Consider the following 16,907-nt stretch of genomic DNA (forward strand, 5'->3'; position numbering starts at 1 on the left):
AGAGCTGAGTGTGGTGGTCCATGCCTCTAATCCCAGAATTTGGGAGACAGAGGCAGGAGGATCTCTGTGAGTTTGAGGTTAACCCGATTTACATAGCAGATTCCAGGACTACACAGAGACCTTGTCTTAAAAAACAAACAAACAAACAAAAACCAAAAAAACAAAAGTTGTGTTTTGTCCTAGCATGGTGGCTCACATCTGAAATCCTACCAGCTGAGAGGCGGAAATGGGAGGATTGGCAGTTCAAGGCCAGTCTTGGTTATGGGACCTTGCCTGAATGAAAATAATGAAATCAGAGTTAAGTGGCATACCGGCGCTCGGAGCTGGCCTGTGTCAGCCACTAGGTGGTGCTCTCTCAGACAACTGCTTGCGGTGTCGCAAGTGCAGTCAGTGCTTAGCGGTAGCCTTGCTTAGACCAGATGCAAAGGTGCAGACCTGCACTGCGTGCGAAAGAATTAAGCCTAGAGGGAGAGTTAGGATTGAAGGTGACCATTTAAAGGCACCCGGGATTCCGGACTATGCAGCTTCCTAGTGTGTGACCTGAGATACGGTAACTTCCCTCTCCCAGAAAAGTCGGATCCATGGCTCTACGGAGCAGGATTGGGCCAGGTTTGGTCCCAGTGGTGCCGGGTGCAGCGCGAGCTCGATCCTCCGCGCCGGTTGGCGGCGCTCGCGGACTCGGCGGGGGCGCACGGGTGGCGGTGCTCGGCCCGGCTCCTCTAGGCGTCCGTGGGGCGGGGACAGCACGGCGGCGGCCGCTCAGTGTCGCGGGAGCCGGACGGCGCAGGCCCGTCCCGGCGCCCGGGGGGCGCCATGTGGTTCATGTACGTGCTGAGCTGGCTGTCGCTGTTCATCCAGGTGGCATTCATCACTCTGGCCGTCGGTGAGAGCGCTGACCCGGGCCGCGCGCGCCCTGGTGCCCCTAGCCGCCAACCGCTGCTGCGCTTTGCAGCTGGGTGCGGGCGACCCCGATCTGGTCCTGCTGGACCTCGGCCGAAATTTCCGGAAGGGATGCATGGTCTTTAAGACGCATCCTTGCTCTCGGGGCCATGGGCTGCCCCCTCTACCTGTCCCTTCCAGCCGGGGCTGGGAAAGGGCCCTGTCTGTGTCATCCGGCTGAGTGCTAACGTACAGCGCCCGGCCTGTAAGCTAAGTGTTCTGCAGGTATTGATTGAGAGACTGAGTGAAGTTTAAGGTTCCTGGGGCAGAGGTTAACCTTATGTTGTGCAGTCAAATCCAGTCTTTCTGCAGTTGTCCTGGCAAAGTTCTACTTGTGCAGATGAGAAGGGCATCACAGGGGTGCTTTGGCGTCTTCCTGACTTCCTTGAGTCTGGGGAGGGTTGGTGGGGACGACGGGATGAGCAGGCTTGTGGGAATGGCCCTAGCTGAACTCTTCCTGTTTGTCCTGTCCTGTGGCCACCCCCCTCCATCCCAGCGGCTGGACTGTACTACCTGGCAGAGCTGATCGAAGAGTATACAGTGGCCACCAGCAGAATCATCAAATACATGATCTGGGTAAGTGGCAGCTTTTCCCTGAAGTCACCCAGGGCTTGCTTGCCCCCGTCTCGGAAGCAGGAAGTGGGGTGGGGATTAGTTTGGAACTGCTGTGGCACTGAGAACCCAGGTTCTGAGGGTGTCCCATTACCTCCCTGCTCTGCACTCCACCTTTTGGGTCTGCACTCCTGGGTCCAGATCACCCCTGGCCCTCCATCCTTATGTGGCATTGTTTCACAGCCTACTGCCATTCTTTAAGGTGACAGTGGAGCTATTGCAATGATAGGTATTTGTGACTTTGCCTTCATGTGGCTATCTCCCACTGTCTACCGTCTCCAGCCCCAGACTCCCCAGCCCCAGTTCAGACGTAGAACTTACAGCGACATTCAGGACAGTTTGTAATGCTTATTTATTGCCTTCTTTCTAATCCGTGTCATTTGTCCTAAGGGAGCATGCCTGGCCTTTCTCTTGCCTCGTGGGAGGCTTCTTTTCCTAAAGACTTGGTCCCTGCCACTGCTTTCAAGGGCTGTGAGGAAGGCTTTTCTCCAGCAGCTGTGAGGAAGGCTGAGGTTGCTGTGGGAATGTATGTGCACAGCAGAGTTCTTCACCTCTCACTCACCTACTGTCTGCAACTACTTTCACTCTGAACATAGCCTGGGGCTGTAGTCTGTGTAAGACAGGGCTGCAGCCAGCTCATTGGCTCAGTCTGTGGGTGTGGTTGGTACAGCAATTAGACCTTTCATCACTGAGACTGCTAGTTGGGTTCATTACTGAGTTAATGTAATTGATTCAGTAGCTCACGCTCAGCATTCAAGGAAAATATGAACAGGGGGTGGAGGGTAGTGGGTATGTATGCAGCCTTTGGTTAGCTCCCCAGCTCCAAAGAGGCCCTGTCTTTTAAAGGCTAGGATGACAAATTGAGTTTGAGCTCTGTCACGCATGTGGATGGGTGTGTAGTGGAGTGCAGTGTAAAATGTTTTTTCTTACTTTGGATCACTGTCAAAATATTTTAGAAGTGACCTTCAAAGATGCCACCTTGGAGTGTGGCTGTGGAGGTAACTGAACCAAGAAAACCAAAGTCTATTTGTCGTGCTGTGCAGGGCAGGTTGGGACTGGGAGTACGTGTGCCTGAAGGTCCCCTGTAGCGAGTCCTCTGTCTGTTTCAGTTCTCCACAGCGGTCCTGATTGGCCTCTATGTCTTTGAACACTTCCCCACCAGCATGATTGGCGTGGGCCTTTTCACCAACCTCGTCTACTTTGGCCTTCTCCAGACCTTCCCCTTCATCATGCTGACATCACCTAACTTCATCCTGTCATGCGGTGAGAGGGGACAAGCAGGGAAGACTTGATGTGATTGGATGTGGGCATTCCATCCCAGACACTGAAGGGCATACTGAGGAGGGCAGCAGCTGAGCCGCTGCTGAGGTCCTCCAGGAGGCAAGGCTGCTTGCGGAAAAAGGCTTCTTATTCCCGGGCACCGAAAGCCCCTGCCCTGCCCAGGGCCTAGACCTCATCAGGGGAGGGGCTCCAGCCAGGAGGACCTTGTCAAAAAGGCAAGTTAGAAGGAGGGCTTGGGAAAGTAGAGAAGGCACATTCCAGGCTGAGTGATTCTCACCTTTAAGAAACCACTTGGACCCTTGGAAAAGCCTGGAGCTCCCGAAGTCACAGAAACGACATCTTGGAGCTAGCTGCCTTTCCTCACCACATTGTCACAAGTTTCTGGTGCCTCAGGCTTGGGTCCTGACTTGATCCCATCACTACTTCCTGGCCCTGAAAAGTCATGTCCCTTCCTTGAGCCTTAGCTATTTTGTTAGACCCAGTTTGTTCATGCGGTGGTCACACATTTACACAAATGTTCATGAGAAAGTAGTCACAGGCACTGCTGTTTCTCCTCGCTCTAACCTGGTCAAGATGGCAGGTGGCGTGTGTCTAGGTGAAATTATGAATGTTATCCACAGAGAGGCAGATTGTTAGAATCGGCATCTCTCAATGCCAGATGTGGTTTTATCTCAGAATTTTTTGAGCACAAGGTCCTTTGTGTGTCTCCCAGAGAGAAGCTTTGGTCACCAAAAGGCCACTCTGGCTCTCTATGTCACTCCCTTGGCCTGCCATTTGGATCCCTGAGTTCTCTGAGGGACTTTGTGGGCACCAGGTGCCATCTAGTGTCATTTAGCCTTGTGGGTGGCATAGTAGAGTGCTATCTTCGTGGTAAAGGGGAAAATTAAGACATGAAGTTGTGAGGTGGGCATGGGGGGGTGCATGGTCTTTCTGGTGCTTGCCCTTCACCCTGCCATGGAAGCTGGTAGGGCTTTGTGCTTCTGAGAAGCTAGCTGTCCCCTTCCTTGATCTTTTTCATGAAATTGTGCACACTAGAGAAGAGTGTATGAGGCCAGGGCACATCAGTCTATACTCATCCCATGCTAGCTTTCCAAGGAACCTTGACTGTACTGTGTCTCTGGGGAGGCCTCCTCCCTGCTGAACAGTGTGGAGTGGAGTCTGCCATGGTGTGCGCTCTGCCTGCCCATGTCCTCCCTTCACCGAGTGCTCTTGGGCCAGCAATGGTGTGATCATGGATTATGTAACACAAAAAACTTGTTTTTATAACATGTCAGGATGTACCAGTCTATCTCCTGATTCTATTTCTGCTGCCCTCCTCAGTGAGAAAGCTGGGGCTGAGCACCCATTCTTAACAGATGGGGATTGAGTTCTAAACAGTCATACTATGAGGTGGTCCAGAGTTGAGGCTGAGACCCAGGGCTCCGGTTGGGGGCCTCCTGGATTTGGTGAACACACAGTGACCAGACTCTTCATCCCCACAGGGCTAGTGGTGGTGAACCATTACCTGGCATTTCAGTTTTTTGCGGAAGAATATTATCCTTTCTCTGAGGTAAGAGGTACCCAGTGTCTAGCACATATGTATAGCGGCAGGGAAGGGAGAGTGAAGAGGACTCACCATCTGCTTTGTGATTGTTAACTGTGGTTCAAAACTGGCTCCATCAGGAACCATGTTTCTTAAAAACAAAAGACATGATTTTGGAAGGCAGGGTGTCTGAGGAACAGAAGGGATCCCTATGGCGGAGGTGGAAGGACACTGCTCCCCCATCCCCTATGAGTTCTTTGGGTGCCCCAACAAGGTTATCCTCAAGTCCAGGAAGGGCACCAGGCCAGCCTGTGTGACCCAGACCTCACAAAGCAGGACTGGGTGGCAGCCCCACCCCCTAGCCCCAGCTCCATCAGTTCTTGCCCAGGATTCCTCCTACTTGAAACCCCAGAAAAGAGCAATGTCACTTTTTGGGAGGATCTGCATTCAGTCATGCTGTACTTCCCCTGTCCCGACAGTCTCAGTGTCAGAGGGTCCTGCTCCCTGAGTGCTAGCCCCTGCAGGGATGGGGATGGGCCTTCGGGGCAACCCTGGGGCTCTCCCTTCTCAGTCTCTTCTGTCACCAGGTCCTGGCCTACTTCACATTCTGCCTGTGGATAATCCCGTTTGCATTCTTCGTGTCACTTTCGGCTGGGGAGAATGTCCTCCCCTCCACCATGCAGCCAGGAGGTGAGGAAGGGCTTGTTAGGTCAGGTGGGGGCACCCTCACCAGCCCTGCGAGAGGACACTGGGGCTTTGGGTGATGAGAACTGTATTCATGGTCACATGCACACCATCTCGCTGCCTGTGTTTCCACAGATGACGTGGTCTCCAATTATTTCACCAAAGGCAAGCGAGGCAAGCGCTTAGGCATCCTGGTGGTCTTTTCCTTCATCAAAGAAGCCATCCTACCCAGTCGGCAGAAGATATACTGAGCCTTTGGGGAGGGCATGTGGGGGGCAAGACCAGCAGAGCTAGGCCCCTGGGCTTCTGGGCTAAGTGCCTAGGAGCCTGGAGGGTGTCTTCTGCCAGCCCGGGTTTCCCTCCCCTCTGTTCTGAAGCCCCATCCCTACCCTCCTCAGGGGACCTGAATGCTGCCAGGGGCACCAGAGAGGGTAGCAGAGCCTGCTTTGCCAGGAGGCTATGTCCCCAGCCTTCCCCGTCCCGAAGTCGGGTCTGGCTCAGATGGGGCAGGCAGGGAAGGGTCTGTGAAGCTGGGGCACAGACAGCAAGTTCTCAGGCAGGTGACCATAGGAGGAGCTAAGGGTTGGCACTTCTGGAAAAGTGCATTTTGCTGTTGTCCAATGCTGGTTCCCTTTGAATAAAGATTCTAGGTGGCACTGTTTGCCTTAACACCCCAGGAGTCCATCTTCCTCTCTACTCGCTAACTTTCTGCCTAGACTGGGCTAGCCTTCTACTCCAGGGACTCCTCTTCTGGCTCTTGCCCTTCTGAAGAAATTCTTGTGGCCCTAAGTGGGAAGGGAACAGAGATAAGGGTGGATAAAGGCAGTTTTCTGAGGCTCCTCCCTCTTTTTCCATGTCTTCCTTCCCTAGACTGATAGTCTAGATGGGAGGGAGCAGAAACAGTTTGTGACTGGGTTAGGGATGCAGAAGACCATCTACAATATCCTATTTATGTCTTCCTTTGAGGAAAAGAAGAGGTTTCTTGGTGAATTCTATCTCAGGCTCAATGAAAAAAAAATAATAAATTGGCTTCTAGGCAGCCTAGGCTGTGGCCTGTTTCTTGAGAAATGGGATTGGGAGAGGCTGCCGTTCAGAGCACACAGGCCTCACACTCGTGTGCTTCTGACTCCTGGTAGGATGTGAGCTCTGCCTTCTAAGAAGGTGGGCCCCATCCTGGGCACAGACCAGCATCTGTTGACCTTGCACTCCCAACTACAGTGCCTTGCAAGGGCTCAGCAGTACGTGGAATGAAGGCCCCATGAGAGCTGCCACTGGCCGAATCCCATACCTCACAGTGAGTCTGGCAGGTGCCCAGATGGACAGGCATGGGGAAGACCCTTGATCGTGAACATCTAATTCTGTTTCATACATCCTTCATCTCATCCGATCTTGTGTTTCTGTTGAGTCTCCGCCTGCCATTCCCTGAATTTTGTTTTGCAGCTACCGGTAACATTACCAGACCTGTTTCTGCCACTCAGGTGGGTGAAGCTATAGGACATGAGGCTGGAGACTGGCCCCACTCAGTCTTGCTGTTCACTTCTTTATCTTCGTTCATCTTGTCTGCTGGTCATTGCTTGGACGGGCTTTCCCAGGCTAAGCCTGATGGAGCTATCACATGGTACTTAGTGGATCTTGGGGTAGCTGACACAGCTGATGGTCTGCTTCTTGACTCACACTTCCCTGGCACTTCTATAGCTGGATGTCCTTTTACCTCCCTGTCCTTTCAGTCTCTGTATAGGCCTATCTCTTGCCCTGTGCATACAGTTGTTCTTTGGCTGTGTTATGAATTGCCTGAGGAAGTCCAGCCATGCTGGTGGCTTTAGGGACACTGGAGGAAGCCAGGGCCAACTTTCAGCCCCAATTCCTCTGTAACTTCTTAGCCACAGTTCTTCTGCCTTCTGGGCACAGGAACAATTTGACCTCAAAATCTGCTGTTCACCTGCTTTTTCTAGTACCTGACCTGGTCCCCTGATGGTTCAGGAGCCAGGCCAAATCTTGCTTTCTCTTTCTGCCCTACATCCAGTCTATTCTTAGTATCTCTCTCTTTGAGCCACTCCTGTCATCTTTCACCTAGTTTTTAAACAGTCTCCCGTGTTTATCCTATGGCCAGCTGGAGTAGTTTTCCTAAAGTGCACAGTTGGGCAAGTCTTTCTTGGCCTCAAGCTTTTCCCCAGCTCTCCACTGCCCTTAGGATGAAGTCCAGACTCCTTAGCATGGAGTGTGAGACTCCTCGTCCCTACTGGCCTCATCACTTGCCTCCTGTATGCAGAGACCATGGCTCCTTCCCTCTACTCACTTTGGTAGTTTGCCACTTTTCCACTTAGATTTTATTTCTTCCAAGGAACCTTCAATGTCCCCTCTCTTCCCCTAACCCCAGCTGCCACACAGATCCTTCTAGGCTCACTGGCCTGTGGTGTGGTCTGTCTCCCCACTAGACTGGAAGCTCCTTGAGGGCAGGGAAAGCCCTTGGATTTTTATATTATTAACTACCTGATTTTGGCGCCTGGCCCATGGAAAGCACTCAATAAATGTTTTGTTTAAAGAGTGAGTTGTAGTGTGTGACAAGGGAACATTGGGGTCCAGGGTGGCATGCCTAGGATGTGTGCTCCTGGGAGGAGGGAGGTAGGGATGGCTCCTGTCCTTGGGCTTGGGAATGAGAACTCTATAGGCATTCGTATTCCCTTGGGCTTGAGAATGATAACTCTATAGACATTCGTATTCCTGCCACAATACCAATCTTTTACTCTGTTTTGTTTTTCGAGACAAGAGTTTCTCTGTGTAGACCTTGCTGTCCTGGAACTCACTCTGTAGACCAGGCTAGCCAAGAACTCACAGAGATCCGCCTGTTCTGCCTTCTGAGTGCTGGGATCAAAGGTGTGCGCCACCACTGCCCTGCCACAATATGAATCATAACACTTCACCTTCACCAGGTTTCCAAAACAACTTTATGAGAGAACTCCCTTGGAGGGTGGGGCCATTTGAGTCCGGCAAGCTTTCAGGGTAGCCAGGAAGGCTTCATCAAATGTCTCACGCAGGTTCATAGCCAAAGTGTTGGAAGAGGAATCTCTCAAATGCCGTTTCTGGGGCACGTTGAGGATGCTAACTGGATACAAGCCCTGGGGCACTTTCATCCTGCCGGGTTGAGACTCTGGGCACAGCACCCGGATCATCACCTCAAAAGGCAGCTGGGGTACAGGTGTCACCAAGTGATTGTCTGCTGTGCGCAGCCGTGCACCTCCAAGAGAATTCTGAGTCACTTTCAGGAATCTACAGAAGTCATGCTCCTTATAAGGGTCTGGATGCACACCCAGGCGTATGCCCTGAGGGTAGCCAATCTTTGTGGTTGGGGACCTGTTAGGGTTAGTGCTAAGATTCCACAGTTTGGGCCGACTGATGGTGGACTGCTTGTAGACAAGCTTGGGTAGCACTACGGGTGGGGGCAAGTTTTGTAGTCGAGCCTCCACGGAAGGATAAAATAAGAGGCCTTTGGAAATCTGGGGTCTGAGAGTCTTGAAGAGAGCCAATGAACAAGGTTGGATACCAGTCTGTTGCTTGGGGTCAGCAGAGCTCTGGGGCCGGCCTAGCAGCTTGCCTTGGAGCCATGTTCTGAAATGAGCCTCTCTCAGAATTTGTTGTTCTTTCTGCAACAACGAAGGACACAGGGCAGTGGCACTTATGGACAGGTGACCCTGTGACTAGCACTCTGGGAAACCTCAGGCCTAGTGGGCAAGTTGCTGCTTTATGTGAGCCTTGTTCTGATGGAGGAGGCATCCCTTGTTCTGACTGAGCTCCCAGGCTGTGGAGGAGACAAAAGACTTTCATAGGAGACCTCCAGCTTGAGGACAAAGACATAGTCCATCTCTAGGGACAACCTCAAGTTTGCAGGTCTCACTTCCCCCAGCCGTAGCACCAGCCTCAGATGGCTTTGGTTTGACCCCAGAAGAGAGGAAAAGGGCTGGGAGGCCTGGCATTGGATGGAAGCAATGAAGCTGGACAGGCTCCTGGGAAGTCACACTGGGGAGGACAGAGTGGCTACTGGGTGGTGGGGACTCGGCCAGAGTTCTGTCTTTAGCACTACTGGCACTGAAATTTTCACGTGTGGAAATGTCCTGCCCCTATTATCTCAGCGTCTCACTCCCACACAGTTGCTAAGCAATTAGGTGATTTGGAGATTGACCCAGCTCCAGAGGCAGGCTCTGATTAGGCTAAGCCAGGAGTCCTAATTCCCTCAGCCTTGCCCAGTCCTAAATCAGGCAGCATCTGGCTTGCTTTTTGTTCTAGTCATTGGAAGAATAGTGGTCATGTGATCCATTGAGGCTAACAAGAGGATCCTGAGTAGAAGTCTGCAGGGAGCTGCTGAGTAGGGGCAGGGTCAACAGAAACCTGAGAGCTGTAAGGGCTGGGTGACACAGACAAGGAGGACACCATGAAGAGAGGCACAGCTGGGACAACTGGAAGAGTACAAAGTGGCAGGCCCTGCAGCCATTTTAGGATTCACTTAAGAATCCATGCTCTTGAGTTCAAGGCCAGCCAGCTCTATAGAGCAAGAGGGTAAAAAAGGAAGGCAAGAAGGAAGGAAGGAGAATCCAAGCTCCTAAGTTTCCTGTTTTGTTTGAATGTTTTATGCTCCATCATTATATCTGTTTGAACCTAGCCAAAGTGCTTCACTGGTCTGGACCCTTGCCAAACCTCTAGTCTGTCAGTCTTCACCGACTTGTACCTGATCCCCAAGTTTGCTGGTTTCTGTCTCCATAATGTTTCCATGTGCTGCATGTATTCTGCACAGTGATTCCTTGTGTGGGCCAGCCCTACCCTGCTCCACATGGGTGCCTGTTCATCTTCAAAGACACCTTCCTCGACCCTCCCCCAGGAGCATAACTACCTCTCCCTAGCACCTAAGCTTCTTACGTAGGGACCATACCTTGTTGAACTTGCAAGGCCTAGCAGGAGCTTGGTGTACAGTGAGGGTAAGGGTATCTATCTGAATGCCCCATAATTCAGGCTGCATTTGTTTCTGGCACAGGACAAGACCTTTGGCCTAAAGGAGTGGTTTATAAGGGAGGAATTCGGAGGGAGCAGGGGTTCCTTCTTCGAGGGAGTATTCCAGCTACTCCTCTGACCTGACAGCAGGGCCCAGCCCTGGTGGAGGGATTTGGGGGGTGGGGTACTCTCCCTTACTTGACATTCAGTCAGGTATCGGTACTCCAAAATGGTCAGCTTCCCCTTCAGGGTCTTCAGTTTCTCCATCTCTCGGGCAAAGTCCTTCTTGTCCTTTTTCCACATGGCATCTTTCAAGAACCTGGCACCAAGGTGAGGGTGTGGCTTATTACAGTAATTGGGCTTCCCTCAGTGGGTGGGGCACTGAGGGCCAGGTGGGATGGGAGGAATTGCCAGAGCGGAGATAGGTAAGACACCCCAGTCCCATGCCCAGAGGCCCTTTGAGAGAGGAGAGGAAAGTGACCGATGGGCTTGGAGAGTTGGAGGAGGGGAAAGGCAAGGAAGGAAGGAAGGCCTTGTTCAAACTAAAAGGGTGAAGTGAGGTCAAGCCAAACTCATGTGGACAATATCCTGCATGGGGCCTCTTTTCCAGATTTATCTGACCCCACTGCCACCTGGCCTCTTCAACCTTCCCCCTAGAGACTCGGCTCTCCCCGCCCCCCAGGGGTGGGAACCTTGCCAGAAGCAGCAGCAGCTGGTATGGTTGTCATAGGCTCACCGGGCACAGTCGCGGTGGTTCCATAGTTTGCAGTGGTCGATGGGTTTGTGGCCCATGGCATCTTGGGCATGCACATTGGCTCCTCTCTGTACCAGGACCTTCACACATCCCAGCAGGCCATTGCGGGCGGCCAGGTGCAGGGGTGTGAAGCCATGGCATGTCTGACTGTGAGGTATACAGTAGGGTAAAGGGCAAAGGGAAGGGAAAGGGCATCAGATAGGCAGGTAAGTCAGCTTTCAGTGCCCACTCTGCCACCACCACCAGGGATCCCAATCCATAACCCTACTCCTTTTCAGGCCTCAAGTTTCTCTTCTCTAAGAGGAGGGATGGACTAAAATGAGCAGTGCGAATCTTAAGTGTAGGATGTGGTTGAATATGACAGCTAGGAACTGCCTGGAGGCTCCCTGGATTGCTCCAGGGCCACCAATCTTATCTATTTTTGTCTGATTTTTTGAGACAAGGTCTCCTATAGTATAGGCTGATCTCAACTTTGTTATGTAGCCAAGGATGATCTTGAACTCCTCACCCTCCTGTCTCAAACTCCTGAATGCCTAGTGTAGATTATAGATGTGTACCACCAAGTCTGGCTCCTCCCCGGCTTTTGGCAAGGCTGGTCCTCAGATTGAAGTTAAATTTAATGTGTGTGGTGTGCATATATGTATATGCATGTTCATATGTGTGTCGGTGCATATCCATGTCTATAACTCTGTGTGTGTGTGTGTGTGTGTGTGTGTGTGTGTGTAGGTCAGAGGTTGACACTGGGTGTCTTCCTTTCCCTCTGTCATCCTCCACTTTATATGTAGATGCATGGTCTCTCTCACTTGAACTCAGAGCACACTGAATCAGCTAGTCTAGCTAGCCATCTTGCTTGGGACTTCCTATCTCTGTCTCCCATGGGCTGGAATCACTCCTAGAATTCACCATGTCCAACCAGCATTTACATGGATGCTGAGGATTTGAACTAAGGTCCTCACACTTGTACAATGGGTGCTTTACCCATTGAGCTATCTCACCAGTCTCTATAGGTTGCAATTAAATGCCACCTCCTGGGGCTGGGGATGCATTTCCTTTGATAGAATACTTGCCTAGCATACATAAAGCCCTGGGTTCAATTCCAGCACCGTATCGAACCAGGTGTGGTGATGCATACCTGTGATCCTAGCACTTGGGAAGTGGGGGCATGAGATTCAGAAGTTCAAATCCTCCTTGGCTATCATAGCCAGTTTGAGGGTAGCCTACATGAAACACTAAAAATAATGAAGAAATGACTCGCCACCTTCCTGGAGGTTATTGCTTCCTTTAGATAGACCCTTCCCCAGTGCTTCTACCCCGTCACCCCATTGTTCTCGGAATTCTGGTCATTCATTCATTCATTCATTCATTCATTTGCAATTAGCAAACTGTCCGGCCACTGGGAAGTCAGCTCTGTGAGGGCAGGGATGGGGTCCCTGTGTTTGTTACTATGTTCCAAGGTTGGGTGTGGTACTTGTTAGCACACAGTGAATGCTTTTGTTAGGATTCTGGGTGAACAAGTAGAGCTAGAGAGATGTCTCAGTGGTTAAGAGAATATACTGATCTTGCAGAGGACCTGAGATTGGTTCCCAGCACAGAAGCACCTATAACTTCAGCTCCTTTATCCTAAAAGCTTTATGGCATGGGAACATTCATTCTCCCAATCTCAACCAAAGACAGCCAGTTCCCAAACTAAGCTACAAACTAGAACTACCTGGGGATCATCAAGACTTCCAAAGCCCACAATGGTATCTGTGAAGCTCCATCCACTGAGTGTGGGGACTAGGACACTGAGGCTCAGAGGTTGAGTGACATGACTGCAGACCCACAGCTTGCCTGAGCCAATTCTGGGAATTGGATCTGTCCTCTCTGGATGCACTGTCTCTTTAAGAACCAGTATACTAAGTGGGGATTGCTTTCTCCAGGCAGGAATCCCAGAACTAGACACCCCCACCCCACCCCAATCTGGTCCTGGTCCTGCAAGACTACACCTGCCTGGTGACCCAGAGTCCCAAGTGTCCCTCCTATGGCAGGCTGGACTTACGAGTTGATGGCTGCTCCTTTCTTAAGCAGGTAGTCAATGCAGGGGAGGAGGTCCGACTTGTCTTTATGGATGACGAGGTGCAGGGGCCTCAGGCCTTTGTTGGTAGGCAGATCCACAGGAAACTTGTACTCCTCTACCAGGACCCGAAGGCAGGAAAGCTTTCTTTTCAGGGCTGCGAAGTGGATGGCTGTGAAGCCCTGAGGAGTGGAGAGCACAGGAGAGGCTCAGCAGGATTGGGGCGGGGCCCACAACCCTGCCTCTGTCTTTGGGTTGCCCTCTTTGTTTCCTGTGTCCCTGGGGGTGCTCACAATTCTTTATCCCCTACCTCTCTGCTTCCAAATGGGCCTTCTACGAATGGGTAATTAGGACCAAGGCATAGAAAGGGTGAGCTCGGAGCTCCCCATCTGGTAACCTCTCGGGTGTTGGGAAATTTCAGTCCGGCCTCCATGCTGTAAGCTTTACCTTGTCATCAACTGTGATCTCCTGGTTCTCCCGATTTAGACAGAACCGAAGCCAGTCTACGTTGCCCACAGAGGCTGCGAACAATTCGGAGTAGATGGGAATCACTTTGTTGCCCGACAACCCTGAAAAGCTAGAATCGGCCGTGCGGGGGTGAGAGGGAGGTCTGGGAACCTCCCCGGGCTTCCTCGCCGCCCACTTGCCCCCCCCCCCGACCTGCCCACCTGAACCGTGAGGACTCGGGATCGCTGCTCGCAGCATTCGACAAGGTGTGGTCTACCTGCCGCGTGCTGCCCGGTGTCTCGGGGCAGGACTGCTCTTCTCCGGAACCCAAGGCCCCTGTCTTGCGCTGCGGAGTGGCTCCGCTCACAGAGGGCGTGCGGAATTTGAAACTACCGAGGCTGTATGCACGAGACCGAGGCCGAAAGGGGCGGTGCGCAGAAGACTGAGAGGGGCGGCGCACACTACCAGCCCCTGTGTCCCTGGCCGCGCCTTCATCGCCTTTGAACCGAGCCAGGATTTGTGAGAGGACGGAAGGGACAGAGAGGAACGGAGACCGGAGACCGCAACTCTGGAAACTCTGCACCCCGGGCTCACTACACGCTTAGCCTATGTTGGAATCACATAGTGGTGAGACGGAAAGAGGTTGGGAAACGGAGTGTGGCCATTTCTGCCCATAGCGAGCAGGGCCTGGTTCCACATGGACGCGCACACTCAGTGCGTTTGTATTTGAAGTTGCATTATGAACTAGCTGCCCTTTTCATTCCATATATTAAATGATTATGTCCTCACAGCAGCAGCGCAATGGACGCCCGCTACGTCACACTGACTGTCCAGGGCAGAACCACTCCACTCTGTTTTTTTGAGAAACAGGAGGATAGTTCCAGGGTAGCCTGGGCTTGACAGTCAGATCTTATCTCAAAAAAAGTGCCAAGTATGGTGGTATAAGCCTGTAGCTCTTCACTCCAGAGTTAGCATTTTTAAAACACAGTAGATACTAGGAGGCAAGACCCAGTTGGGGGAAGTGGGTTCCTGTGGTGTGCCTTTGGAGTATATGTGTACCCCAGGAAACTGAAGGACGAAGAGTACCCTAAGATGTGCAGAGGTACAAAACAGAGATTCTCGGGGTTGGGAATATGGCTCAGGAGTTAAGAGCACTTGCTGATCTTTCAGAGGGCCTGGGTTCAGTTGTCAGTACCCATGAGGATGGCTCACAACCACCTCGAACTCCAGTTCCAGGATTTCCGATGTCATCTTGTGATCTCTAGGGGCATCAGGTATGTAAATGGTGCACATATGTACATGCAGGCAAAACACATGCGCATAAGGTAAATCCAAATTCTGAAAAATATACAGATTCTCCACCTGGAAGCACTTTTCTCTTAATTTCCTGCAATGTTCATTATAGTGCTAAGCCATGTGATGTTTAAAGTTGTTGAAAGTGGACTCTGGGAGGGAGGAGAGCCCCCCTGTCCTAGACTCCTGTATGTTTAAGTGTTTTGGGACTTGAGAGCAGTTGCTGACTTTCTAGAGGACCTAGGTTTGGCTCTCAGCACCCACATGGTAGCTCACAACTGTCTATAACTCCAGTTCCAGAGGATCTGATGCCTCCCTTCTGACCATCCCCAAATACAAGGCACACATGTGCACAAAAAGTACACACATGCAGGCAAAACATCATCCATATAAAAATTAAAAATAAATCTAAATAATACTATTATTGTCATTATTAATTATTATTATTATATGCTCTCTAAAACAGCTTTTCCTGGAATACTGTGGGACCCTAACTCTGGTCGGGGTTGGGAGAGGCAGCAAAACGGCCTGGGAGTAAAATGTGTTGTCTTAGTTAGAAGGTGAACTGTTTCCAACAGATGTTACAATTATTTATCCCATGATATAAAAACACCAGCAATGGGAAGGGAAGTCAGAAGTTGAGCCATGGGGAAGCTCACCCATGGAGAGGAACTCCTGTTAGCTACCTCAACAGTCAGTTTCTGCTGGATTTGAAAGCTCCAACTTGCTGTTGTGGCCCTTGTTTGCTCTCAGTCATGCTAACCCAATTGTCTTGGACAGATGTTTTGAGTGCCTGCCTGATTTGATGGATGTGGTCTGTCTGCTGCTTTTGCCTATCGACCATTTGCTACTTATTATTTGCTTTTGCTTGCTACGTACCGAAGGCATGACTAATGAACCTCATTTTCCAGACTATAAAGACCACTACCGCTGAGAACCCCAGTGATCAGGAATTGGCACTCCTGCCAGGCACCTTCAAAACTAGCAAATCACAGCTTTTCCTGTTGCAGGTGGAGTTTACCAACTGACTTTAGGATAAAGTAAGGCCAAATACTGAGGGTTGTCTGATGCCTGTGTAGCCAGTTGGTTTTGAACTCCTGACCCTCCTGACCTCATAGTTTATAGTCTTCATGCCATATCATAATCACCCTGGAGTGAGGAGACCAACACAGAATACTTATACCAATAGGTTTGGATTAATTGGTGTGGTGTGGGGCCCAGGTGTGAATATTTGACAAAATCTCTTAGTGATTTTCCCATGCAGCCAGGGTTAGGAACTACTTTAAGGTAGTTTATGTTCTTTCTGAGGAGAAAAGAGGACTCCTGAGGCAGGCGAGTCACCAGAAAGGGTCAAGAAGATGGGAAAGGTGGGAAGAGCCTCAGAAAAGAAGGATGCTCTTATTGAGGACCCTTTAGTCAGATCCATGCAGCTGGGCAGAGGGCCTGGTAAAACAGCAGTTGACCAAGAGAAATGTCAGAATTTCACTTGGTGAGTAGGGGTAATGGATGGCTCCAGAGTAGTTAATTGGCAAGGGAGATGGAAGGCTGGGTGAAGAGGCTGTGCTTGGAGAGGGCACAGGACACAGAAGGGTACTGTCCATAGCATGCAAGGCTTGCTGTCCCACACTATCCTATAATCTATTCACGGTCCTTCTGAAGCCTAAGCTAGTTTGAATTGGGGTTCTGTCACTTTCAGGAAAGCCTAAATAAATAGCAAGAAGCTCTTTGGCTAAATCCTCCCTGGGGTACAATGATTAGGACTGGTATGATGGCCCCTGGAATGAGCTGTGTGGGCTAGGGCACCGTGACACCTGAGGGACATTTAGGCAACAGCAAATAAATGAGAATGGGAAATTGTGCTTGGACTACCAGGACTGGCTTGTCTGAGTAGGGGCACATCTGCATGGGGCTAGGGCTGGGCCTTCACCCCCATTTTCACTTCTGTAGGGGGCATGTGCTGGATATCAGAGCAGAGGCAGGGACCGAGTTGGCTCCCAGCAGTCATTGTGCTCTCTTGGTGTCTAGGGCTAGTAATGGGCAGGAAATAGGGCTTCCAGGTCAGCATCCTGGGTTCCAGGAGAGCTAATGTTGTCTTTGTGGGGTGGGCTCTGTATTTGGGAGAGAAATAGAATTTGAATGACAAGTCCTAGCAGGTAGGGCGGGGAACATTTGTGCTTGTAGGATCAGATTGGAGGAAGACTGTCTGGGGTATTGGCAGCACTGAGGAGAGAGATCTGACCAGGGCTGAACACTGGAGAGAGGATATGTTCCAGAAAGCTCCCCCTTTCTGCTTTCCTTAGCACTCCATTGCCCTGCCCATCCTGAGCAGGTTCTTTTCATGA

At 51.2% G+C, this 16,907-nt stretch overlaps 2 protein-coding genes across 2 annotated transcripts; one reads left to right on the forward strand and one right to left on the reverse strand.

The window, feature by feature from the left end:
* Positions 1-723: 723 nt before the first annotated feature.
* Positions 724-7,583, forward strand: Tex261 (testis expressed 261). Its single transcript, XM_027428571.2, has 6 exons — positions 724-883; positions 1,436-1,515; positions 2,661-2,814; positions 4,314-4,381; positions 4,942-5,044; positions 5,174-7,583. Exons 1-6 carry the CDS (start codon positions 814-816, stop codon positions 5,287-5,289), a joined length of 591 nt encoding a protein of 196 aa, XP_027284372.1. The 5' UTR covers positions 724-813; the 3' UTR covers positions 5,290-7,583.
* A 400-nt stretch (positions 7,584-7,983) lies between these two features.
* Ankrd53 (ankyrin repeat domain 53) lies at positions 7,984-15,228 on the reverse strand. The gene is made up of 7 exons (XM_027428570.2): positions 15,225-15,228; positions 13,494-13,770; positions 13,273-13,402; positions 12,811-13,007; positions 10,755-10,919; positions 10,217-10,337; positions 7,984-8,679 (listed from the first exon to the last, which is right to left on the reverse strand). The coding sequence occupies exons 1-7, from the start codon at positions 15,226-15,228 to the stop codon at positions 7,984-7,986; spliced, it is 1,590 nt and encodes a 529-aa protein (XP_027284371.2).
* Between the last annotated feature and the right edge of the window lie 1,679 nt (positions 15,229-16,907).

This window comes from Cricetulus griseus, chromosome 8 (assembly GCF_003668045.3).
Source record: "Cricetulus griseus strain 17A/GY chromosome 8, alternate assembly CriGri-PICRH-1.0, whole genome shotgun sequence".
NCBI classification, from domain to species: domain Eukaryota; kingdom Metazoa; phylum Chordata; class Mammalia; order Rodentia; family Cricetidae; genus Cricetulus; species Cricetulus griseus.

Excerpts from the sequence above, each read along its gene's own strand:
- Tex261 (XM_027428571.2), top strand. The coding sequence starts at position 814 with ATGTGGTTCATGTACGTGCTGAGCTGGCTGTCGCTGTTCATCCAGGTG. Across the intron at positions 2,815-4,313 it reads TAACTTCATCCTGTCATGCG|GGCTAGTGGTGGTGAACCAT; the intron begins GTGAGAGGGGAC and ends TCATCCCCACAG. Across the intron at positions 5,045-5,173 it reads CTCCACCATGCAGCCAGGAG|ATGACGTGGTCTCCAATTAT; the intron begins GTGAGGAAGGGC and ends GTGTTTCCACAG.
- Ankrd53 (XM_027428570.2), bottom strand. Across the intron at positions 13,008-13,272 it reads AGATCACAGTTGATGACAAG|GGCTTCACAGCCATCCACTT; the intron begins GTAAAGCTTACA and ends TCCACTCCTCAG. Across the intron at positions 10,920-12,810 it reads AAAGGAGCAGCCATCAACTC|TCAGACATGCCATGGCTTCA; the intron begins GTAAGTCCAGCC and ends TATACCTCACAG.